We start from the raw sequence: 24505 nt of genomic DNA on the forward strand, positions 1-24505 counted from the left end.
GCATGAGGGTGGCTTGGCATTGATGGCGCGTACCTTGGTGGCGGCACGTCCGCCCTCATCAAAAACAGCCGATACAAACATGATAAGGACGGCCACGAGAAAGGACTTGCCCGCCCCGTAGACGCCGTGTACGAGGCGCACAGTAGGCGGGGCCTGATTGGCCTCGGAATCGTCCATGGTGGGCAGATCTCGTGCCATTTGCCACAGGACGGCTTGCTGATCCTCGTTGAGCCTAAGCGACGAGACGTGAAACAAGCAAAGGGTTCAAAGCGGGAAGCGACGAGCGCGACGAGCGCGACGAGCGCTTCGAGGAGAAGTTGGCCGGTGCTGCTGGCAGCTGGGACGTGAGACACACCGATAGCGATTGCAAAAGTCGCTTGCCAGCGTCTCTAGGCGCTGTCGCGTCAAGAGCAACTGTGGCGCTCGGATCGTGCGCGGATTGAAGGTGGGTCTCGGACCCAGCAAGGCCGGGAGAATGGGCAGCTGGCGTGGATCCACAAAATGCTCGAGGTTCTTCATACACAGCGACTCGGTGCCCGCGTTAAACGCATGGATGGCATAGACGGTGGCTATGATGCATCAGAGCACGACAGGATGAGACACGTGCCTCTGACGCACACCTTTATTTTGTTTTGAAGGAAGAAAAAAACCCTCTTAAGCAGGGCAAGAAGCGAGCGGTGGATCACTAGCAGCCCTCCATACGCACCTGACGGGTCCCATTCACGATGGCGATAGCCCGAGTGTGGAATTATCTCCAGCTCGTTGTCTTTGTTGGGTCCAAAGTACGAGCTGATGGCGACAAAAGTCTCCGCTGGACCAAACGCGAGGCTGCGGCTGACGACCCACAGGTCATCTGCAAACCCATCCGTTTAACAACATGAGCACGCCATGCCCATCCATGCGCCAGGCGGCCACCATACAACAGGTGAACAAAGGATGCAGTGGACGATAGGGCACAAACCACGACTATATGTTTTGTGGTGGTCTTTGCGACCCAGCGTCACGTAAAGAGCACCAGCGCGACGAGCGCCCTGGTCTGGACGACTGAAGCGGCTTGGGCCTAGGCTGCACTCGGCGTGTAAGCGAACGCCGTACCCACGCATGGCCACCTCAAGTTGCTGTAGATTCCCAGATCCCAATGTCACCCAAGACACAACGGCGTGCGTGAGACAAGGCCACGGCAGCGCAGCACGATAGAGCAGCTAAAACACAGACCGAGCCACTGCGGATGGTTGTTTTCTTCGGTCCGCCACGGCGCGCATTGCCATGTTTGCCCTGATTGTCCGTACCAAACCGAGACAGGATGAGTGAGCGTGAGTGAGGGAGCGAGTGAGGGAGTGAGTGAGGGAGTGAAGCCATGGCAGGGGCGCGAGTGAAGCAATGGCAGGGGCTGGGTTTGGAGCATACCTCTTCATCGACCCACAAAAAAAAGCCACACCCGTCGGCCCTAGCATATGATCAAGAGCCGCGCTTGCCATCAATGAGCACGAAGCGAGAAGTGAGAGGAACAACGAGTGTGCGCGGCTACCAACCTGGACTTTGGGCAGCTGTAAAACATGCGGCCCTTGTTGGCTCCTTCCTTCTTGACGGCCCGGAGGACGGTGCGGCCGTGTTTGCAACTAGGGTTGCTGGCGTTTGGGTCACCGGAGCGACAGCCGGGCGCATAGTCTTGAAGGTCAAGAAAGCTCAGTCCGCGATGGTACTCGATGGCCACATCCCGCAGCTGGATGTTCAGCTAAAAGAAAACATAAAAATCAACAAAACGCATCCAGACAAGCTTTAGCACGCGCAGAAACACCAAAGCAGGAGCAGATCGGGCCGGGATGCGACAACGCGACTATGAACCAGCCCGAGGCCAAAAAAAGCCGAGGCCAAAGAAGCATGGGCACACCTGCTCAATCAAGGCGTTGGTCAGGGTGCGTCGGTACTCCAGGACTGAGGAGAAGCACGGCGGGATGACGACTTGACGCTGTTCGGGGGTCCCGTTCACCTCGGCGGCGGTCATGAAATGCAGGCTCAACAAGTCTGTCTGGGCCCCCGGGTCGGCCGTTGGGGGTGGTACAAAGCTGGGCGATGTTGATGGCAAGGCGGTGGATGGGACGACCGCGGGCGTGAGCGAGGGTGTAACCGCAGTCACAGTCGAGGGTTGCTGCTGATGTTGCTGGTGTAGCTGCTGCTCTTGAAGGCGCTGACGGTAGGCTTGGCGCCACGCGCGACGGTCCACCGGCGCTTGGGTACTTGGTCCATCGGAGGCAGGGGCAGGGGCAGGGGCAGGGGCAGGTGTAGGTAAAGTTGTTGGTACAGGTGTGCGTGTGGATGACAAAGAGCCGGGGGTTGGTTGGGCAGTCGCGTGGGGCGCCGGCGCCGTGTTGGAGGGCCCCGCAGCGGGGATGGCCGGACGGGCGAGGCCCGTGGTACGGCGGGGGCGAGCACCCAGACCGACGCCCAACCGACGTGGCTGAAGGGCTTGGCTCTGCGCCAGGGCGCGTTGAGAGCTTTGTAGGGCCCGGGCGATGATGTCCCCGGCACTACCAGCTTCATCGCCGGTGGCGAGCGGCATGGCGCCACCCGTTGAGAAGACAACGTCGCCCGGGGGCAAGGCCTGCGTAGTGGGACGGCCAACCCCATCATCTAATTGTGGAGGGCGTTCCTTGAGTGGCGGTCGATAGGCGGGACGTGTAAATGCATTGGAGGGCGTCGCGCCCGAGCCAGCCCCATTGGCCGGGGCCAATCCCGACACTCGCTTGATACGCGGTCGGGTCATGGCACTGCTTGTACCACCGGCGTGGTGTGGTCTGGCGGCAACCGGCTCCGCAGTGCCAGCGGAATGTTCGAGACAAACGTCCACGTAGCAGCGAAAGCCAGGAAAGTCGAGGTCTTGATCAGCCTCGACGGGGGCGGCGGTCCGCAAAGTATCAAGGACTTCGCCGGAGCTGGAGAGCAACATAAGTTCGCCCGAGCCGTTGTCGCGTAAAGTGCCATCCTGATACTTGGGCTTTTTCTTGTGCTTTTGGTGTGTATAAGTGACCTAGTGAGCGGAAGCAGACGGCCATGAGGCGTGCAAGCGCCAAGCTGCAAAAGGGAATGACGTGTCTCGTGAGCCGCTTGAAGCGGATCACAACGAGCCGAACCTGCCACTTGGTCATGTTGCTGGCCGCTTGAGGCCCCGTTGGCTCAAATCACTGGGTCTACTTCCACACGCATATATGACTTGCTGGCGGCCGATCAATGTGGTCGCTCAAAATGTTGGACCGCAGGCCTGGCTCCCGAGTGGCCGACACGTGACAACGCGCAAATGACGACTGAACGAGCCGCCGCAAAGGAGACGGCGGCCGTCCCACGAAGTGACGCATGTGATCCGAAGAGCCAAAGTCAACAATTGAACCGCCACACACACACACACACACACAGAGGCGAAAGCAAAGGGAGCACCAAGCAAACGGTTTTGTCGACAAATCTGGTCCAACCTTTGGCGCGAAACTGCACCTAACATGTTGAGACACGTTTTTTTTTCGTCGCAGAAAATGTTGTTCCTCACTGATTTCGATGCATTCAAATAAAGGAGCCAAGATGAGGAGTGAATTGGGGTGAGAACATGAAGTTTAAAAAAGAGATGATGCAGACCATCATCGAGTACATGTAGATTATTTGTACAAAGATGCAGATCTTGTTGAAGTTTAATAGGTAATAGAGTTAAATATGCTAATTGTTATGCCGAACATATTTGAAAAGATGTAGTACAAAGATAAGATGATGCCGAAGATAATGTCAAAGAGGAAGACCATTGCATTTATTTGGCCAGCAGCAACCCTGGCAGCCGGTGGTGCGACTGGGATCCATCTCCCTGAGCGTGTGTGCGGGCGCCAGTGTTGCTCACCGGGTGTTGGGAGGAGCGTTGCTTGGACTACGGGGTTGGCCACAACCCGACCATGGCTCAGCCTCCACCGCAGACCATGGCCGCAGCAAAGCCTTTACCAGTGGAGCCAGATCTGCAGGATGACTTGCCGGTAGGATGACCGCGCCAGGACACACACCACCAGCGCTCCATCAAACGAAACGCCCGGGTCGTACTATGGCTCACACCGGGTGCGGCCTTCACATAGGACGATGATTTGCAAATCGACGAGGAGGAGGAAGAGCAGCTCACCCAGGCCGCCCAGGGTTGGTACTCGGTGCCGCGACCCTGACGTGGTTTTCCTTTCTCGCATACTTTGTCGCCTTGGGTCCTTTTCCCGTCTTCTTCTCTTCCTCTTCTCGTCTTCCTCCCTTTCTCGCGCGTCCTCATGTTGGCATATCACAACGCAGCATCCAAGCGGCAAGGATCCCGGCGCGACATCAACCCCGTGCGCAGTGCACCGCCCCCGCCTGGTGTGCCGCACCGCGCCACATTGTCGACCACTACCGTTTCCCGTCCTGCCCCCGCAACCAACCCACCGCTCGACTACTCGGAGATTGAAAAGTACAAGATTCTTGACACAGCCGGTGCGCCCTAAATTTAGACCTTGGTCCGGCCATCGAGGCACAAATCATGCCCACAAGAGTTTGTTCGGTGACCTCCTTTCCTCCCCACGCTTCTGTAGGCACGGATCGCCTGGGCCGCCACGTCTTTGTATTCTACGCTGCCCACATGCCCCCTCGTTCAGAGCTGAGCCACGATGACCTTCTACAGTACGATCACCCAAAAGCTGGCCCATCCATCACCTCTTCCCCACCATCTGCATTCTTCGCTTCTCATGCCGACGCGACCATCCAACACCCACCTCATGGATGGGTCCTAGGTACATGCAGCACACGATGGACACGATTGTTGACGCCGACTACTGCATTGTCTACTTTCACCATGGTCTGAGCAGCCAGGTAGCGTACCCTCTCACTCGCACATGCCCATGCTCACCCATCGACCTCCACTCGCACACTCGCACGTGCAGTCTCACGCCTTTGGCGCAGAATAAGCCGGCTCTCTCCTGGATCCGCCGCGTCTACAGCAGCTTTGACCGCCGGTGTGACCTCTTGTACCGAGGCCCCCTCCTTACTCATTCTGCCCTGAGATTGTCCTTTTTTTGTGATTTGTTGCGTTTTGTTTTTCCTTTCTTTTGCTTGATCTTGTCTGTCTGCTTGGCTATGTTCGAACTTGCTTCCTTCAAGCTGACGTGTGGTCGTCTTTGGATTCTTTCACAGATACAAGAAGAACCTCAAGGCTCTTTACGTAGTGCATGCGACCACCTTTGTCAAGACCATTCTCACGCTCTGTCGCCCCTTTATCAGGTCTGCACGCACACGCCCACACATATTTGACGTGTGCGCTTGTGTCTCTCGTTCTAATTTGGCCCCATGCGTCGTGCCGGCCAATCCTAGCTCCAAGTTTGGCAAAAAGGTGACCTTTGTCTCAAGACTTGCCGAGTTGAATCGCGTCATCTTTTTGGATCAGCTCTCCCTGCCCTTCATTGTCAAACAGTACGCCACGATCTCCGGCCCCATGGCATCTCACCCAGCCAGCCCACCTGACCGCCCGCACATCAAATTCTTCGCGCTGATAGACACGACGCCGAACTTGATCGCAAAAAACCGGCCCCGGCAAGCCCGGCACCAGCCGCGAGTGCTGGTTGGTACAACACCATCGTCGGCAACGCTGCCGCCACCTGGCCATTCACGCTCTGGCAATCGTTATGGGCATCGGACTTGGCAGGTCCCAAGCGGGTCTTTGGAGTCCCCTCGCTGGCTAGTATTGAGGACACCAACCCGGACGGCATTCCCAACTTTTTGGTCAGCTGCGTCGATTTTTTGACCTCCAACGGCCTCGATGTCGAAGGCCTCTTTCGCCGCTCAGCCAACGCGATGACCGTCAATGAGGCCAAGGCCGCCCTCAATAGCGGTACGTGACCGGGCCCGGTCCTCTTACACAACTCCAGGCACTTGTCAAAGTGTGGGGTGGAAGAGCCCTGTACTTCTCGCTGCCGGTCTACGCCTGCCCTGATCCTGACATCTGACCGTGGCGTCTACCCACTAGGCCAACCCTACCCCTTTGATGAGCAGACAGACATTCATCTACCCGCGGTACTCATGAAAAGCTTCTTTCGGTGTGTCGAGTGCATTTTGTCCAAACTTGCTTTTGCGCCGCCGCATACGCACCTCATCCTTGAACCCCCGCCATCATCGCAGCGACTTGGGCGAGCCCGCCTTTCCCTCGGACATGTACCATCGCTTCCTCAAACTAGCAGGTATGTCTTGCGCGAAGCGTCGCAAAGACCTCGGTTGCATCACTTACCACATCATTTGCCGCATGTCTCTCACGCATGTTTGGCCATCTCCCGTGACACTCAGGCATTCAAGATGAGGAGGAGCGCCGTGATCAAGCACGTGCCCTGATTCAAGAGCTTCCGCCTGTCAACCTCACGGTCCTACGCTATCTTTTCATGTTTTTAAGCGACGTGGCCAAGCACCAGGATGTCAACAAGATGACAGAGCAGAACTTGGCCATTGTCATGGGTCCCAATTTGTTGTGGTCGCATGAGATGGCAGCTAACTTGGCCGGTACGATTGCCCTGCCTGCGTCTGCTGCTCCGCGCCTCATGACTTTTGCCCACCGCTCTTACCATCCTGTGAGAGACTCACTTGGTTTACTCACCCCACTTGGTACGGAATCGTTGCGGACAGACATGGGACTGATCAACGCGCTAACTTCTTTTTTCATCAGTAACGTGGAAGCATGTTTTGGCTCGGCGTGAGGCCGTGCATCGACAAAAATGGCGACAAATGGGTCCGTGCAGGGCGCGCGCACGCGTGTGTATGCAGACTACCAGCAGTGCACTTATTGGACGCCGACAAGGTTTTGCCTGCAAGACGATGTCTTCCGGCAGCGACGCAGTTTCAGCTCATTTGTTTTTGTTTGTGTTTTTGCTGTGTTGTATCTTGCTTCACCGAATTGACATGAGGGTCATTGAGTGCGCGCACGTGAAAGCTGATGTGGATGAAGAGAATGCCTGACCACCATGGTTGGAACCGAAGACAATGGATTGTTGACCTAAACATGCAAGAAGCAACCAAAGGGAGGGCAGGCGCACGGCGCGAGTTCTCGCTTATTTCGCGTTGGCTGCCGCTGCCGTAGCTGCCTGCTGGCCCTGCTGCAACTGATGGGCCAACACAGCCGTGGGTGGCACCACCAAGCTCTTGTTGGCCTGCCGCGAGTCACACGCAACAAGAATGGGATGAGCGCATGTGACCAGACAAAGCACACCAGCAGGATGCATTTGCGCGAAATGACGAGGACGAACATCAGACGTCATATACTGCTTCAGCAGCATGCGCAGTTCGCCATTTTGTTGCTTTAAGTGATCCACATCGTCGATGCCCTGCGCGCGGTCCGTCAACATTTGATGGTAGCGCTCCAGTGCATCCTATGTACCCAATATACGCAGTCTGCTGTGAGATCTTGTGCGCGTGAGCGATCCCTTGGTGCAGCCCACGACGGTAGGGTTGCAGAGCAGATACCCAACACCCTGCCAAGTGGTCAAAAAGCAAAAGGCACCTACCCGAAGAGCCCCATAGTTACGTTCGTGCTCTGGCGGAACGATATCGGCCAAGCGCTCCCAAAACTTTTCGTTGCGCGATAGCGTCGCTGTTGATGGACCCAAGGTGCCCGCGGCGCCTATTGTGTACCATGTGCACATCCAGCATTAATTCAGGCCCCAAGCACGCCCAAGCATGGCCCGAGCATGGCGCAGCGTAAGGATAAACCGTTCACATACCTTTGGCCGCGTGGCGGGCTTCAACAAAAGCTCGCAGCGCTGGCACCACCTCGACCGCAGGGATGAGGCGAAGGCGATCCTGCTGAGTTTTGCTATGCCCATCACTCTCCTCTTCGTCCCCCGCAGCTTGGTCTTGATCGGATGCAATGAAATACGTCGCCAGCTGCTTCATGTCTTCCTCGGTGTGAACGTTCAGCGCCTTGAACATGGCATCCAACCGAAGCAGGTTCCGGTGCGTGGGCTCGAGATCCTGAAGAAGATCGTCAAAGTTTGGCTCCAACAAAAAGTCCTGTCGCATGTGTACGCAAACATGCCGAGCACACGGGGTACAATTTGCGGTCGAGCACAACAACGATGAGAAGCGGCGACCTTGCCTCGAGAGAGGCGCACATGTTGCTGCAGCGCCGCCGATGGTTATAGAAAAGAGGGGAAGCGGGAGGGGGATACGGCCAAGCAAATAGCCAAAGAACGAGCAGATATACGTACGCCCTCCTCGCACAACAAAGCAAGAGCACGCCGCATCGTGTCCGTGGACAAATGGCCCGAGGCCAAGTCGTCCACCTCTGCATGTCACCATCAGCAGGGTTGTTGTGAGCGAAGAACACAGGTGCCAAACCCGCAGATGCCCAAAGACAACAAACACACCATGGCCTTCAAGGAGCTCCCGGGCAATGGCTGAAGCTGCCCGTGACCGAACTTGTTGCTCGCTGGCTGTGGAATCAAAAACCACCTATGCGCGCAACAACCGAGAATGCGTGGCAAAAACAGAAGGCGTGAAACCCGGCACAGACCGTCGATGTCGGCTCAGGACCCATGCGCTTCATTCATGGTATGCTGCTCACCTCGAGAGGACGAACCCACTGGACACCGAGTTGTTGCTCATGAATGGCTTGATCGGCGGCTAAAAGCTGCTTGGCCAACTCGCTGAGGGCTTCTTCGTTCATATCCCAGACTTCGTCGATGCGGTGCCGATCGGCAGCCGTGAATTGCCGCACCTTCTTCTGCAAATCCTCAAAATGTTGCACAGCTCGTGTGTACTCCTGGGTGAGCGCAAGGTACGCCGGGGAAACGGGCACATGAGTGCATGTGAGAATCAGGGCAATGCAGGAGAGTGGGCTTCATCACATGTTTTCCAAGCCTCCAATTTAGCGCTTCCATGGGTGAAGAATGGTCGGCTGGCCTTACGCTGGTGAGCTTGACATTGTCCTGCTCGATGACATGCTCTTGCTTGGCAATCTTGGTTTGCAGGCTGTTGAGGACGTCGGTCAGCTTGTTGAGCTGACGCTTTTGTTGTGAGATGGTGATGGCGTTTTCCTCCTCGCGTTTCTTAAGGACAGCATAATTATACTCGAGCTTTTCGGTGTTGAGCTGATAGGTGGCCTTCATGGCTTGCAATTGTTGTTGCAGCTGCATGATGTCTTGCTCCAACTTGCCTTTGATGATGCTGTATTCTTCCAAATCGGTGACTCGGAGGTGCTCGAGCTGGCGCTCCTGCTCCTCAACACGTTCTGTGGCTCGCTGGAGATAGGCCAGCTCGCGGTCTCGGCGTGCATCGACCGTGCTCTGCCATTCCTGGCGCGTAGCGTCCAGAAGCTCCTGTCGCTCGGCCATAAAAGCTTCCTCAATCTCCTCCAGCTGCTGATGGTAGTTGGCCGCCAAGGTTTGAATTTCCTCATCGAGGTAAGTTAGCATGCTGTCCACATCCGCCGTTTGCGCTCGAAGCAGGCGAACGTATTCATCATCCTTGGCCTTGAGCTGACCCGAGAACTCAGAGATGAGCTGGTCCTTGCGATCAATCAGCGCTCGACAGGCGGCATGCTGGTTTTGCAGCGTCTCGTGTAGCTCTGGCACGGATTTATTGACTACGCTTTCGGACATGAGCTTCTTGATCCGCTCGTACATTGTGACCGTCACATCGCGCTCCTCCTGTAGGCGTTGGCGTCTGCGAAAAAAGAGAGAGAGGGGGGGGGGGGGGTAGGATGAAATGTAATGAGCAGGATACGCACGATAAACAGGGTGGCCAGCAGTCGTGGCAAGTTCGAGCAGTACCGTTCGGTGCGAGCCGCAGCCAGTTCACGACGACGCTTGCTCTCTGCAAAGTCGGCTGTGACGCGCACGAGCGTCACACGATCAGAGCCCTGCTCGCGCAACTGGTCCAACGCCTGCGAAAGTTGGGACAAAAAGCGTGAGGCAGGTCGCCGTGTGGGTCGTTTGTACACGACGACCGTTTGGGAGAAGAGAGTCAAGTCAGAGAGTGGCTATCAAGGACCCGAAACGAGGTTCACCTGATGGCCCTGTGTGATGCGGATGTTGCTCTTGACAGGCTCTGGGTTGATTTGGCTCTCTTCCTCCTCAGGCTCGTCTTCAATCCTGGACGTGGGGTGAGAGAAAAAAAAAATGAGGTGTATCAAGGCCTGCAAAAGAGGAAAAAATTTCAGTCAGAACCTCGATGTGCAGCAAAACACGGACGTACCCTGCGGCTGCACGGCGCTCGGCCTCGCGTCGAGCAGCGATGCGAAGGCGACGCGCACGGATGCGCTCGTTCGGATCTTCCGATTCCACGCTGGGAGGCAAGGCCGACCGGGCCTTGACCTCCTCGACATCGTCTTCAGCCGGGGTCGTTTTGCTCTGTGCAGCGGCTGGCTCGTTGGTCATTGTGTTTGCGGCCACCTCGGATGCAGCCTCGCCTGGCGCTGCCCCATTTACGTCATCCGAGTCTGCATGCTGGCCTTGCCCGGCAGTCGTAAAGTCTTCGAGCGATCCATTGTCGCCCAGCTCGCCAGATGACTGTGCATCATCGGCTGAGCTCGCCATGGTTCCGCTTGGTCCAAACCAAGGCCACGTCCGTCCAAGAAGGACAACAGCGTCCGAGGAGGGCTTCTCTCACCCCACCGTCCAGTCGCACCCGAGCACCGGCAGGTACATGAATCGCAAACCTGCAAAACTTGCCGCATCCACACACACTGGCTCGCGCGAGCACGAGAGATATAGAGACACAGAGAGAGACACACTCACTCACTCACGCACTCACGCACGCACGCACACGGAGGGAGCCACAGACAGGGAGGGAGTACTTGTCGGTGTGTGTGTGTGTGTGTGTGCGGTCGGGTCGTTTGTCTCCGTCCGGATATATCGCGTCGCTAGCCGGAAAATCTTACTTCACGAGTGATAGGCGTGTAGCTTATCAGATTGCTTGACAACCGCGGGTGAATCTATTGTCAGATAAAACTGGATAGAGATGGAGCTGGAGGGAGGAAGATGGTCAGAGATGGAGACGAGCTGGATCAAGCTGATGAGAGAAACGAAGCAAACGTCAGAATTCAAAGCTGCAAAGTCATAGGGTTTAAGCCGCCGAGGTCAGAGAAGGTAGCTCTGAGGGTGTCTCATTCAGAGATACGGATACGATTGGGAGTCAAAGTCAGAGAGTTAGAGATCAAGTCTCCCGGACGCATTGACCGACGGCGGCTTCAACTGCCTGCTGCTGCTGCTGCTGCTGCTGACGCGTGCGTGTGAGGCGCCAAGTCTTGGGTCTCTTGGAAGCGCTTTTACGGCGCCGCGCAGAAGAGAGGACGAGGTATCGAGCGAGCTGGGGTGGCCGAGCGCGCCCCAGAAGGAAGGAAGGCGTGGCTGGGACCGCACTCAGGCACCGGAGCTCATTTTGTTTTTCAAACAGGCATCATGGACGTGGTCGAGGAGATTATCGAGGAGCCCACGGCGGCAGCTGGCCAAGATGAGGAGGCTCAGGAGGTGTTGGAGGAGGAGCCCTTGGATACGACACAAAGTGGTACCCATGGCGGCGTGTTGGACGTGCCAGGTCATGGTCTGGCTCCGTTTGCGCCCGCCGAGCCCGTGCACCCGGAAACCGCCAAGCTGCACTTGGCTATCGCCAGCGCTTTCAAGGTGTTTGACCATCAGTCGGACAACTCGATCGACGTGCGGTATGTAAACCTTCTTGGGCTGCCGCATCATTAGCCAAGGGGGAGCAAGACTGGAAAACAGGGGGCTGGCGAGAAGTGGGCCGCAACGCTTGCTGCTACTCACGCTCTGTGTCATTCCGCATTCTTCAGAGAATTGGGCACCGTGGTTCGCTCATTGGGTTGTGTGCCCTCTGAAGTCGAGCTGCGTGAAATCATACTTGAGGTGGGCGTTGACAAATCTAGCTTTTTGTCTCCCTTTCCCCTTCCATGTGTATCACGCCATCTCGCACCTGATGACTGCAAAGGGACAAGCAAATTGTTCGAGTGCTGGTTGGAATTGCTGATAATGTCTGCTGATGGTGGGCTATGGCAGTGCGAAGAAGAGGAGCCAACGGGCTTTATCACATATGAACGCTTTGAGCCTGTCATGACGCGAATCTTGGAAAAGAAGCAGTTTCATTGCGATGAGCTGGAGCGCCTGCGCGAGGCCTTTGCGGTGCGGACATGCATCTACGATGGCGTCCCTGCCCGCCACCAACTTGCAGCTCGGCTCTTGGGCTGGCGTCTTCTGCTTCTGCCCCATGATGCCTCTGACTGGCATCTATGGCTCCCCTTGTAGGTATTGGGTGGTAGCGATGATGGCACCATTGATGCTCAGGAAATCATCAAGACGCTGACAGAAGAGGGTACGCTCAATTGGGACCCGGTCCTTTGCACCATGACATCAATGTACCTCTTGTGTAGGCGCGCATGTGCTCGTGCAGAAGCGAGACGCTGTGTTTCTGCTCATGTGGTGGTCGTCGTGTTTCTTTGACGCATCGCAAACGATGCGCGCGACTTCTTGGCATAAACCTGCTTGTCCCTCTCTCTCTCCTCGTGCTTGCAAATAGGCGAGCCCTTGACGCAGGACGAGATTGATGAATTTATGGCGGCGGCCATGGATCCCAATACCAAGGTACGCGCTGTCTTGTCTGTTCGTGTGAACTGATTGACGAGGTGTGGGATTGGCGTGTGGAAGGTTGCTGCGGTGCGTGGCTTGATGATGCATGATGCTGTCGTTGTAGCAAATCTTTTTTGAGGAGCATGCCATGCTGATGCACTTGGACCCGCGCCAGTACGGTGCCCTGTACAATCTCTAAGTCAAAGCGCCGTAGACGGTTGCAAGATTTAGGTGCTGCTGCGTTCGTGGCCAATGCACGCTGTGCGTGCCAGTTCTTGTGCGTTTCTGGTGTGAACCCGTCGTTGAATGTTCATGTGCAAAGGTTTGTGGTGCCCTTTAACCTGCTGAGAAGCTTGGCTAGCGCCCAAGCTTCGATGCAACACATCTGTTTGAGCACGTCCGCAATTCACTGTCACTGTGAATCATCATCATGATGCGTGTGTGTGTGTGTGTGTGTGTGTGTGAGAGAGAGAGAGAGAAGAGAGACTGGTGTTCGGTACTGCGTTTGGACATGGGGTGGGGGGAAGGGCGCGAGCAAAGAGTTGCCTTCACTCCAGTCTTGAAGTAACAAATAAATGTGGGGCTGCGGCGAGGCTTGATAAGGAGTAGAATAAGGAAAAATTGTCAATTTACAATAGGGCGGCGGCAGGCGCCATCATTCATGTCAAGAATCCATTATTTACTAAGGTATGGCGAAGGAACAAACAACTAGGCATACAGATCATCTAGCGCTCCTGTTTTGCGCGGGAATGAAAACCCGTTATGGACAGAAAAGGGAGGAGGCATCGCTCAGAAAAGGGACGGCACAGATTGGCCACCAGAAGGGTAGCTCAAAGTAGCGAGGTCAAGCAAGAAGGGTCAAGAAAAGACAAGGAGACATCTTGGGGCTCCTGAAATGGCAGCGGCTTGTGCACCATGCTTGGCATGGCCCACAGAGCGGCATGAAAGTGGTCACAGATATGCCCATCCAATCAAGCTACGTCAACATGTAGCACGAGAGGAGAGGAAGGGAAGGGGCAACGTGATACTTGAAAAATATAAACAAACGTTGTAATCTGAGGCGCTAGCGATGCCCAATTAAAGAATGGTGGATGGGGCTGGGGCCACGAGGCGCGAGGCATGTTCCATGACCAGACCCGAGTCGGTGGGCTCCATGAGCAGCAGGGAGTGCTGTTGCTGTTGCATCGTGGCCACGGCCACGCGAGTGGGCAGCGGTGCCTCTGACTCGTTCCACCGGGTGGGGAGGGTGTCAGCGGCGGATTCATCCTCCTCGCTGATGGGGTGGGTCGTGATGAAGATGGCAGGAGCGGGATTGGCGAGCTGCAGGCGGTTCATGCCCGAGCGGGTGGTCAATCGGCAGCGGGTCAACAGGGGACCGCTCGAGTCCATGTCTGTTGTTGTCGCTGTGGCAGTAGCAGCCGGCGCTGCCGCTGCCGCCGCCGTGTGTTTCTGTGCTGTCAAACAGTCGGTGGAACGAAGAAGCAGCAGCGAGGGCGAGGACACGCTCCTCTTGGTGGCCATCAAGCCGACCGCTGGGGTCAACGTTGATGCCATGGCTGTTTTCGTCTTCATCATGCAGCTGGCATTTACCGGCGCTGCCATTGAAGCATGCTCCGCCGCCACCGGCATGGAGCCCGTCGACACTTGGAACCGCATCTTGTTGTTGTTGTGTGTGTGAGAGAGAGAGATCAAACGTTCGTCTGTCTGTCTGTACACACTTGTAGCAGTGTGGCGAATGTGCGTATGTGTATGTGTGTGGGAGGGGTGTCTAGGCACAAGGAAAGAGGGGTGTAGGGCCAGGTGAAAGGCACTCAAAGGCTGATGAAACCGCTGATGATGGCACAATGTCCTTTGGGGAAAATACAACCTCGCCCCTCCTCCCTCTGGATGATCATGTTCTGCTCCCTGTGCCCTCCTCGTCCCCCCCCCCCCCCACACACACACACACACCGAGAGTCTTTTGTCCTTTTGGCTCAGGTGCATCTGCGCGCTTGTGTGTGTGTGGGGGGGGGGGGGGGGGGACCAAAAAAACTTGCATGAGTGGGCTCGTGGTGTTGGTGGTCAAGACTGGGATGACTGATCCCGACACTTTGCTATGGATGACCCATTTGTATGTGTTGGCATTGACATTGCAAAGTGAGCATTTATGGGGGTGTGGGTGTTGGGGCTGGCAGCAGACGAGGTCCTGCGGTATGCTTCTGCCCCTTCCTAAACACACTGAACACCCTGAACACCCCCTAACCCCCCTCTTCGCTTCGCTTCTCGCCGCTTGGGACCTTGACGCTTGTGTGCGTGCAGGGCTTGAGCCAAAGTTGCGGCTATGGTCCGGACCATCCACCACACGCCACAACAACCAGCAAACATACTTTTGTCCTGATCAACATTATCCAAAAGGTCGCACCCCATGCCAGACTGCAGGTGCTCTAGGGGTGTCTCCACACGTTTGCACGCTTGTTTGGTGGGGGTGGGGGCTGTGAAAGATCACTGTCATTTTCATCAGTCAAGTCTGACATCGTAAAATGTGAATGTTATTACACTTATATATGTTTATAGTGTGACCAAGTCATGCTATAAGTGATTTGTCTCGGCTAGTTTGAATGGGTCGGTACGTAAGTGTCCTGTGTTGGGATGGACATACCATTCCTGTCCTCCCTCGCATCCACCCGCCCACTCCTGCTCCTCCTTGGCGCTCGAGCGCCCTTCTGCTGCTTGACAGCTGCCTGACTGCTGCTGCTACTGTTGCCATTGTGGTTTGCTATTATTATGCCAATGGAAATGCTGCTGCTGCTGCTGGCTATTCCTTTGCCCTTTGCGCTTGGCTTGTCATCTGGCACCCAGGATGACCATGACCATGACCATGACCATGACCATGCTCATCTTCTTTGCATGCCTGCCTCTTCTTCTTGGACTTCTCAGCCGGCTGGGCTTTTGACGACACATATTGACGACGCATTTCTTTCCATGACCAAGACATCTCCTTCGTAACCACCCAGAGCGTGACATCCGAGCAAAACGTCACCTGCAGGCGTAAATAACGTCACCATCACTACACCTGCAGTTGCAAATTCACTACCAACTAGACCTGTGGTTCCCGAAAAGATTTACATCACCAGTTGTGTCTTCAAGCCCTCTAGCCACGCGCAGTGCACGCACGCCACACGAGTACGCACACACGCTGCGCGTGCCATACCAAAAAGTTTGGGTGGGACTTGTGTATTGGTTGGTTCGGGATGAGTGACCTGCGACGGTCATCAATGTGTTGGGAATTTTTTTTCTTTCACCTCTTGCCAACGCAGCAACGCAGCGACGCAGGAGGACACAAAGGGATCATGCTGTGGCCCCTCTACTTGAAATTTAGGAATGGTGTCATAGTCCAAAGGAAGGGAGACTTGATCTGAATAAACTGACCACTAAGGACAGAAACAACGAACGAGAAACGACGGAACGACTGCACATGTCAGTACACACTCTACACGTAGGACATGAACAGCCGCCAGGTCAAATAGGCAGCAGCCGGTGCCAAACTCGAGAGCATTGAAGCGGCCTCACGCGGCTGCAATACCAGCCGAGACGATAATCAGAAGCGCGGCTCCTTCACTCATCACCCGACGTCAGCTTGTTGATGGCCGTACGCGTGTTTCCCACGGGCTATCAAACAGAGCAGTAACGACACACAAGCCAAAACGTACTGCCCAATGAATAACCAGAGGGTGGACAAGCAGCGACCACCCGAAAAGCCGTTCGACGTACGCCATCGGTAAAGGCCTTAATGTCCTCGACAACCTCCCAGTCTTGTAGCGCCAGCTGGTGTGCCTGCAAGCGATGCATCACGTTCGAATTGCCCGGTCGGCGTTTTCGACGCACCGCGGTTCGCTCCCTATAACCGTCAACAAGCGAGCATTCGCAATCAAAGCGTGGGCGCAGAAAACCTTGACGGGCGAAAGAACATTCAGCAACAGCCGCGATCATTCAACTTCACTCACCCGCGGTTGCGAAGCACGCGATCTGAACCTGAGACCACCAAAACCAAAACGTTTGGCACAGGTTTACGCATGTGAGCAGGTGAAATCGGTCAACACCCTCCAAAGAGTTTGTACCAGATCTGCGCACGCACCGCCATTGCCAATGAGTTCGGTCTTAACGGTACCCTCGAGGTTGTGCTGCTGGGCCAGAAGATTCGCCTTTTCCTGCTCCAATTGCTGCTTCATTTGCCGCTTGATTTGGGCCACTCGCGTCTATGGACGGGACATCGGACACCACAAGTTGTCAGATTGGTCGCAACAGCTGTTGATAACGGTCTTTGGGTTTTGTCTTGTGTCTTCACTCTCTCTCACTCAATCCTCTCACACACACACACTCTCTCTCTTTCTCTCTCGCTCTCATGCGCCCAAGGCAGACTTGGCACAAACCTCGCGCTCCTTTTTCAAATCCTCACAGCAGGTCTCGTACTCATCGAGAATAGACTCAACCTAAACAGGCACGACAAGTCAGCAAAGGACAGCTGGTGGGCCTCAAGTTCGATCACGCCGCCAAACAAGACAAAACCCTCAACCCCTTTTCCGCTGTGCACAAACTAAAGCCCCTCTCAGACACTGAGATGGACGCTCATGACTCTGCAGACGACACACGAGCCAGCGCAGCCACCAGCAAAACCAACCATGCGGTCAAAGACAAATTCAGACTCCTTCAAACGAGCATCCCGATCCGATCGACACTGTTCGCGCAGCTTGTTCACATCCGCGTGTGTAGCTGTAACACACCAAGTGGCGGCCAGCAGCAAGCACCGTCGCCACCCGAATCAGAGAAAGGGAGCATGCGCTTGAATCTCAAACATGTCCTGATCTAGAAATCAAGAGACAAGGCGTCTGCGCAGGGCCCACGCACCATCCTTATACTGCTTCAGCGTCAAATCCAACTCCCGTAAGTCTCGTTCAAAGATGCTGTCACCCGCATCGATAAACTCGGATTAGATGCCCTCACGCCAGTCAGGTCCAATAAAGCCTCAAAAGACAGGGAGGAATGCGCTGTGCTCGTCATGTGCTTCGAGCCTTTGCCCAACACCCTCTTTGAGCATATGAGGCTGGAAAGCTTGGGCTTGCTCTACGTACCGGTCTCGAAACGCTCGGTAATCATCCGAGATCTCGTAGCGATATGGATCCCGGCGACGCGCTGGCCGCTTGCGACGTCGGACCAACACATCGTTATCCTCTTCGTTGTCTAGTGCATTCCCCAAGATAACATGCACCGGGTCATCAAACTCAGCATACAAAACAAAAACAGACGACTCAAGCTTGCCAGACAGAGACAAATCAAGCCTGAAGCGTAAACAACAGATGGAAGAAGGAGGGGGAGGGAGGAAGAGCGAGCGAACAGACGAGCAAGAGAGGGACCCAGCTCCAGCTCCAAACATCTGCAAACAGCCTTGCCCGGATTCGCACGAACCTTCCGAGTCGGTGGTCAAGTGGGCCTCAGCAGTGGCTGCCGACCCCCCGCTTCGCCGCGACAGCGCTCCACGCTTGGCCATTCTCCCCACGTGCTATGGTTTCGAGTACGCATGCATCAGCATGCTACCGCTGCGAGCAGCAGGCACGGCACGCAGCTCTCGAAGAGAGGGCCAACATTTGCTAACAAAGGACCCACCGTAAAATCGAGGACGGACAGCCGTTGATCCAAGCCAACAGTAGACGGTTCCAGATGGACAGCGTAGCTCACCCCAGCCACCTGGGACTCTCAGCAACAAGCACCAGCACACCCGCGCACACACATGCACATACACATTCACACACCACACCCCAATCTGTGGGCAGGCAGGCAGGCAGGCATCCAACGAGCGGTTGCAAGGGCTGCACACACAAATGGAGAGAAAAATGCGAAAATAAAAAAAAAAAAAACCTCTGTATACGGTAGATGTCGTGGCGTTGAATGCACTTTGTGCAGTTTTGAATACATTCGCTCTGTTGGAAAGTGTTGTTACGCATCAGGTTATTGTCGGTAGCTCTGCTTTGATCAGTCAGATTGGGTTCATTTACATGTGCCAACCAAAATACATCAAACTCGGAATGTCAGAAAGTATTGTCAGAAAACTTGCGGAACAAACAACACAAAAAAAAACTTCTTGTATGAACAAACGAGAGGCCTTCTAGCTAAAAAAAAACAAAAAAAAAAGACTTTCGGTATTGAGAGCACGATTGGGTCACACCGCAAGACGGCAACGTGAAGAACCGTTCAGAGGGCGCTGCGTGGAGCAAGCTGGCGCTCAACCAAGCACACCCTCGGCGCTTTCGAAACGGCTGGCAGCAAAGCGAGTGGCTTCGCGGTGAAGTGTGCCCAGATCGATGTTTTCCCGGTGAAGCGCTGTGACAACAACCCAAGGCAGATGATAATTGCGCATCAGTGTAAGATTCGGAACCAGGGATGAAAAGATCACGAGTCGAGCATGCAGCAATCGCTACGCACCGGCTTTGAGACGCTCGTCGACCAAGTTGCTGCCGTCACCAAACACCTCAACAACAGCCCCATCGGGTAAGCGCAAAAACTGTCGAAACACCTCGCGAGTGCCTACGACATCAATGGTCACGTGGGATAGTGAGGCGCCGCATCGTGCCATCCTAGACAATTCTCGAGTCACAAACAGGTCTGGAGGCAGAACGACCCACCATTCAGGCGCAACGTGTAGATGGAGACGTGGGTCGTGGTCTCCACGACCTTGGCATCCAAATCGATTGGTTGGGTCCGGTCGGTGCTCGGGCCGCTCTCGCCGTGCAAAGCTGTCCCTGGCTCGTGGGTCCAGTTGTAATCATAGACTAGGACCTTGCGGCGCTCTCCATGGCGGCCACGCCAGCGCTCGGCTCGCTGTACAATAAACGACAGCTCCTGCATCGAGACCTCCGTATCATAGGGCACCGCAAAGGTCTCCTCGCCCCCGGAGAAGCGCTGAAACAAGTCCACAATTCGCCCATTCATGTGCATCTTCAAATAAAACACATACATCATGCTCATGCCTAGCCCAAGCACCACACGCACCAGACATAAGCCCGTTGAATGCCGGTAGTCCAAACCACGACCATGGACCCACGCACGCCCTCGCATCTCGAGTCGAGGAGCAAGGCTCTTACCCGTCAGGATAATCACGAGGTAAATAAAAATGGTCAAAAACACGCCGGGCAAACCCCCGTCGTCGCTGCGCGAAAAATGATAGTACAGCTTGAAAGCATCGCCCACAGGCTTGGCGCCTCCATAGTCGTGCCAACGACGGTAGATGACGTCCACGAGAAGCACCAAGATTGGGTCGAGCACCGCCAGCACGCCAAACGCTGATACAAAACGGTAAATGGGCTCGAGCGCGTTGACTCGCAGTAGTCGCAGGACCGCGACCAATGCAAAAAAGAAGAGAAGCACCAGATATACGGCAATGGGCCCCATGGCCACCACGCCCACCTCCTCCTTGGTCAGCACCAAGCTCCCCTATGTGCATTACCAAAGCAACCCCAGCAAGTCCCACAAAAAGTTAAGACAGTGTCCACGCAAGATACCCAAGCAAGCCGCTCATCGACAGAGAAAAAAAACCCCCCCAAAAAGTCGCACCTGATAGTTGAGATTGACGGTCAGGGCACGAAAACGTAGCTCGCTGACAGGAATTGAGACGGCCTGCAGTGCGCACATTATCCATGCCATTGATTGCACAAATAACAAGGTGAGCGAACAACGCAGCATACTCCAGCGTCACGCTACTTCACGCGCCTGGGTCCAACCAGACGCACCATCAAAAAGACGTATTGGCCCGAATAATGAATGTAAGTACGCAACCAGAAAGCTAGCAGTAGGCTGAAAACGGTGACCCAGAATCCTTGCAGCTTGTACTAGCACACACACAAACAACAACCAGCATCATCAGTACATGGTCCATGGTCCAAGAAGAGGGTGCGGCGTGCACAATCAGCCCGGGGTCGATCGGTGGGCCAGTGGTTGGGCTGGAGCTCTGATGGTGTTTTGTGTGTGTGCGTCCTCGAGAAAAATAAAACTGCGGCGCCGGACACTTACGTTGTGAAGGCTGTACTCGGATTTGAGGGCACGCCAAATAAAGTCGGTTTTAGTGCCAAATTTGTAGGACAAGCCCATCTGGCGTTCGGCTGCCACCGAGTATTTGTACTTGTCCAGCTCAAGAACGTCATCAAAAGCATGACCATCGTCTTCGGCCACTGTCTGCTCCTCGCTCAGCACACCCATGACGTGAGCACGCTCGTTCTCCTCAAAATAGTGCTGCTGCAAAGTATCGTGCTTGATGAAAAATCGCAGACCAGTCTCTTCCTACAGGCGAAAAGGGCCAAAGAAACAGGACCCCAAAACAACATGTGCGGCAAGCCGTGAGTTGAATCGCGTCCTGAGACCCAATGACTTGTCAATGGTGCAATTTGATTCTCACCTCCTGAGTGTCAACACCTTCGTCAACGTCCGTGGTCAGATCGCCAGGACCCTTCTTCGATTTGCCCCAGGCTCTCTGGCGACGCCGCAGCTTGGCATGAAGGCCCTCAATGACATCAGGACGCCTATTGTTGAAAAAAAGCATCATGCAGATGGGCGCCGCATCAGCATCAAGACGCAAGGTCAAGCCAAAGTGATGTCGGGCCAACGGAAGTCACATACTGGAAAAACGACGTTGCCGTGGGCAGCATGGACGAGTGGGGCAGGGTCAGCGGTCCATCCTTGTCCAAGTCGGTGGTATCCGCGTCAGGACGAGAGGGAAAGCCTGATGGGTATCATGGCGTCGCATGAGTAAGCACACCCAAGATCTCAGCCTCGCAGCTGGGCCTGAACAGAGCACAGACAGCAACAAAAAAATAAACAGCAAGAGGCAGCATACCGATTCGAGCACTCGAGTACTGCAGCTCAACTTCATACTCGCGCTGCCCGCCCGAGTAGCGCGGCAATGGGGTCACCTCAAAGTAGCTGCAGTGCAAATTGGCACAAGGAGACCCATGTAAGCACGAAAGAACAATGGCAAGACACGGCACAATAGATAGTGCAGCAAAAAAGGGGGTACATACGTGTTGCAGAGCCAATTGTCAACACTCTTGTCCAAGCGCTTGTGGAAGGCGCCATAGCTGTCAACGGTGGCACTGACATCGCCGCGCAGCATTGGCGTCTTGTAACGTCCGCGAACCAATTCAAAGTCTAAAATACAAGGACATGAAACAGTCGTCAAGTGAGGGGACGGCATGTGATCGACGCAAGAGGCACGGTCCAGGCAGTTTATCACCCACCAGAAGACACGAGAGGGAAGGCAGACCATCCCAGAGCCGTGTCAAAGGGGCGACCGTCACCACGCAAAAGATATAGCTCAAAAATCAAGACGAGACTTGGGTTGAGGGTGGCCTCTGATGGGCACACTGTGAAGACGCTCTGATCGATCTAAAGAAAAAGTAACGAAAGACATGATAGCGCGGCGTGAGCGTCGCCCGTCCGACGTGCACCAGGCAGCAGCATTGCCACTGTGAATGGTTCTTTGTCCAATTACACACCTTGGTGGTGAGATTGAAGAATTTTCCACCGTGATCAAAAGACAGAGTTGAGCCCTGCCATTCTTGTCCTGCGCTCTCGGCCACACAGGACAGTGAGAGGACGCCAGCAGTACACGATGACCCGTCTTTGCTGGGGCTTACCTTTGAGACGCGACCAACGGAGCGGATGGCCGCCCAGTTGGTCATACATGGACACGGCCATGACCAAACGCCCTGTGGGTGCCTTGTCTCGCAGGCCTCGCAGGCCCACGAGCTTGACCTTTGCGCAAGCCAAGAAAAAAAGAAGTGAGCAAAGCAAGGGCCTGGGCTGCACGAGACAAGAAAAAGACAGGATCTGAGCGATTGGCCTACCCGGATGGGTTGTGGAGTGTGGCGCCAATCGAGGCGCCATCGGCGCTGTTTGGAGGTGTCGTAGATGCCATCTGAGCGCAGAAAAGTCCGAACAACGGGAGCGCGTTAGACAAAAAAAAAAAAAAAGTTCGGGCGGGAAGGATCGCCGCAGAAAGAGGCGCAGAGACGAGCATCAGGTGCGACCCGAACCTGCAAGCATAAGGTTGCCATAATAAGTTTGGACTTCGGCTTGGCGTTTGCGTAACGCATGAATGAGCCGAGATTCGGCTTTTTGAAAGGCCTGTGCGTGGGGTAGGGGTGTGGAGCATCGGACAATAAGTATAAACGGAGCTACGGAAGCGACGGCACTCTGCGAGTGATACCTGATTGAGCTTATCCTCCTCGCGACGTCGCTGCTGGCGAAGCAGGCGGCGTTCCTTGGTCAAACGTCGGCTTTGCTGGTCGTAAAGTTTCAGCAGTTCTTGACGCGCCTCGTAGGCCCGATGCAGCAGCTGTTCTTGGTGATACTCGAGATAGGCACGGCGCTGCCGATACAACAACATCGTACATGGCGTATGCAATGCGTAGTGAGGCAGACGTGAGGCTGACACGTCCCGCCAACTGTGCTTGTGCAGCAGAGGGACACGGCAGAGGCTTGCCGACCTTGTCATCGTAATCTTGCAAGTCCGCTTTGAGGCGAACCTCTTGTGCGCGGACTTGATCGGCGTCCAGGCTGTGTTGAGTTGCAACGTGAGGTGGCTGACCGGCGATTCTGCGATGATGGGCACGCGGTCTGAGATTGAAGCAGCAAGGAAACGGACCTGCCCAAAACGACGTGGTCATCATGACCAGGACTGAATAGGTCACCCTGCAGCTTTTCCTCGAAACGAGCCACCGAGTCTTCGAAATGAGCCCGTAGATCGACAAAGCTTTGCGTGTCAGGGTCAGCCAAGCCATCATCCGCGAGGCGCAGAGCATCAATGTCGTAGGCCAGCTCGTCAAGGGACGGGAACTCGTCCAAGAATGGATCTGCGCTTTGATTCGCGGCCATAGCTCCCGCTGCAGCAGAAGCAAAGGGTTGAGAGATGGGCCAACAAAGCCCAGATGGAATTGATGAAAGCTTGAGCCAAGTGAGACACAAACCAAGGACACACCTTCGATATCAGCGCTAGCACGGGCCGTAGCGGCGGCTGGCGCCGCAGCGGCGTCCTCCATTGCGCCGGAGACCTCGATCAGTCCTCCTACCCAAATGCACTCACCCAAGGTGAGGCCTGCAGGTCTGCCAAACCGACGGGCCTGCACTCGAACAGGGACACGACCTGCTTGACGCCGAACGCCCCCACCTGCTCAAGATTAATGTCCGCCCAGGCCAGAGCGGTGCAGGGATCAAAGATCAGCGAGCCCACGCAAGAGAGAAAGAAGAGAAAAGCGGCAAAGGGAACCAAGAACAAAGACCAGACCAGCGGCGCAGGGGAGGGAGGGGAATGGTGCACAGCGCCCGAGCACAAACCCAGAGGCACCACCACCAGCAGCACAACCAGACAACGAGCAGGGGGGGAACGTTGGCGCACACACACACAGAGAAAAAGCGCGCGCTGTGTGAAAGGGAGAGAGAGAGAGAGAGAGAACAAAAGAATTTTCTCAAAATTTTGAGAGGAGAGTGTGTGTGTGTCTGTGTGTGATCAACGTGTGATCTTTTTGTGTGTGGCGCTGTCTGTCCGCTGGTACATTAATATGTGTGTTGGTAATCACACTTCGATCATCCCGATCTATTTTGAAGTGTAGCAGACATCACACTTGCGTTGGGTGCCTTAACAACAACGCCGAGGTCCTCCCCTTTGACTGACCGACAGGATGACAGAATGATAGACCTTTGACTGTGTTCGCCTGCTGTCAGTTACTTTCTGCTCACTGATTTCGCCAGTCCATTACTTGATGTTCGTCTGACATTGCTGCTCAACATGATTTGTGTGTGTGTGTGTGTGTGTGTGTGTGTGTGTGTGTGTGTGTGTGTGTGTGTGTGTGTGTGTGTGTGTGTGTGTGTGTGTGTGTGTG

The 24505-nt window shown here is 55.2% G+C and overlaps 5 protein-coding genes across 5 annotated transcripts in view; 3 read left to right on the plus strand and 2 right to left on the minus strand.

Annotated features, from left to right (window-relative positions):
* Window positions 1-4283: 4283 nt before the first annotated feature.
* MONBRDRAFT_8581 (uncharacterized protein) lies at window positions 4284-6725 on the plus strand (the record flags this gene model as incomplete). The annotated part of the gene is made up of 8 exons (XM_001746062.1): window positions 4284-4482; window positions 4581-4668; window positions 4779-5000; window positions 5179-5606; window positions 5687-5872; window positions 6008-6077; window positions 6160-6218; window positions 6322-6725. The coding sequence occupies 8 exons, from the start codon at window positions 4284-4286 to the stop codon at window positions 6723-6725; spliced, it is 1656 nt and encodes a 551-aa protein (XP_001746114.1).
* A 351-nt stretch (window positions 6726-7076) lies between these two features.
* Window positions 7077-10559, minus strand: MONBRDRAFT_32581 (uncharacterized protein; the record flags this gene model as incomplete). The annotated part of the gene is made up of 11 exons (XM_001746206.1): window positions 7077-7175; window positions 7272-7394; window positions 7530-7645; window positions 7746-8034; window positions 8232-8308; window positions 8391-8475; window positions 8588-8785; window positions 8931-9687; window positions 9795-9907; window positions 10031-10115; window positions 10219-10559. 11 exons carry the CDS (start codon window positions 10557-10559, stop codon window positions 7077-7079), a joined length of 2283 nt encoding a protein of 760 aa, XP_001746258.1.
* An 864-nt stretch (window positions 10560-11423) lies between these two features.
* Window positions 11424-13024, plus strand: MONBRDRAFT_37236 (uncharacterized protein; the record flags this gene model as incomplete). Its single annotated transcript, XM_001746063.1, has 6 exons — window positions 11424-11683; window positions 11813-11885; window positions 12036-12158; window positions 12282-12348; window positions 12553-12617; window positions 12727-13024. 6 exons carry the CDS (start codon window positions 11424-11426, stop codon window positions 12799-12801), a joined length of 663 nt encoding a protein of 220 aa, XP_001746115.1. The 3' UTR covers window positions 12802-13024.
* Window positions 13025-13214: 190 nt separating this feature from the next.
* On the minus strand, window positions 13215-23665 carry MONBRDRAFT_32583 (uncharacterized protein; the record flags this gene model as incomplete). The annotated part of the gene is made up of 34 exons (XM_001746207.1): window positions 13215-14370; window positions 14845-14920; window positions 14969-15073; window positions 15241-15357; window positions 15447-15621; window positions 16353-16479; window positions 16586-16613; window positions 16717-16837; window positions 17012-17071; window positions 17260-17351; window positions 17487-17542; window positions 17711-17819; window positions 18045-18138; window positions 18389-18445; window positions 18871-18956; window positions 19059-19160; window positions 19259-19603; window positions 19718-20066; window positions 20187-20249; window positions 20363-20461; window positions 20643-20909; window positions 21025-21148; window positions 21246-21348; window positions 21463-21548; window positions 21647-21773; window positions 21863-22010; window positions 22121-22188; window positions 22262-22379; window positions 22472-22542; window positions 22661-22751; window positions 22834-22995; window positions 23114-23222; window positions 23272-23509; window positions 23605-23665. 34 exons carry the CDS (start codon window positions 23663-23665, stop codon window positions 13680-13682), a joined length of 4725 nt encoding a protein of 1574 aa, XP_001746259.1. The 3' UTR covers window positions 13215-13679.
* Window positions 23666-24411: 746 nt separating this feature from the next.
* MONBRDRAFT_32584 (uncharacterized protein) overlaps window positions 24412-24505 on the plus strand; it is a gene marked incomplete at its 5' end in the record, with an annotated part of 2953 nt that continues 2859 nt past the window's right edge. The window contains one exon of the mRNA XM_001746064.1: window positions 24412-24502. Coding sequence (XP_001746116.1) covers window positions 24412-24502 — 91 coding nt within the window. The remainder of the gene's footprint in view (window positions 24503-24505) is intronic.

This window comes from Monosiga brevicollis, genomic scaffold (genome assembly GCF_000002865.3).
Source record: "Monosiga brevicollis MX1 MONBRscaffold_11 genomic scaffold, whole genome shotgun sequence".
NCBI classification, from domain to species: Eukaryota; class Choanoflagellata; order Craspedida; family Salpingoecidae; genus Monosiga; species Monosiga brevicollis.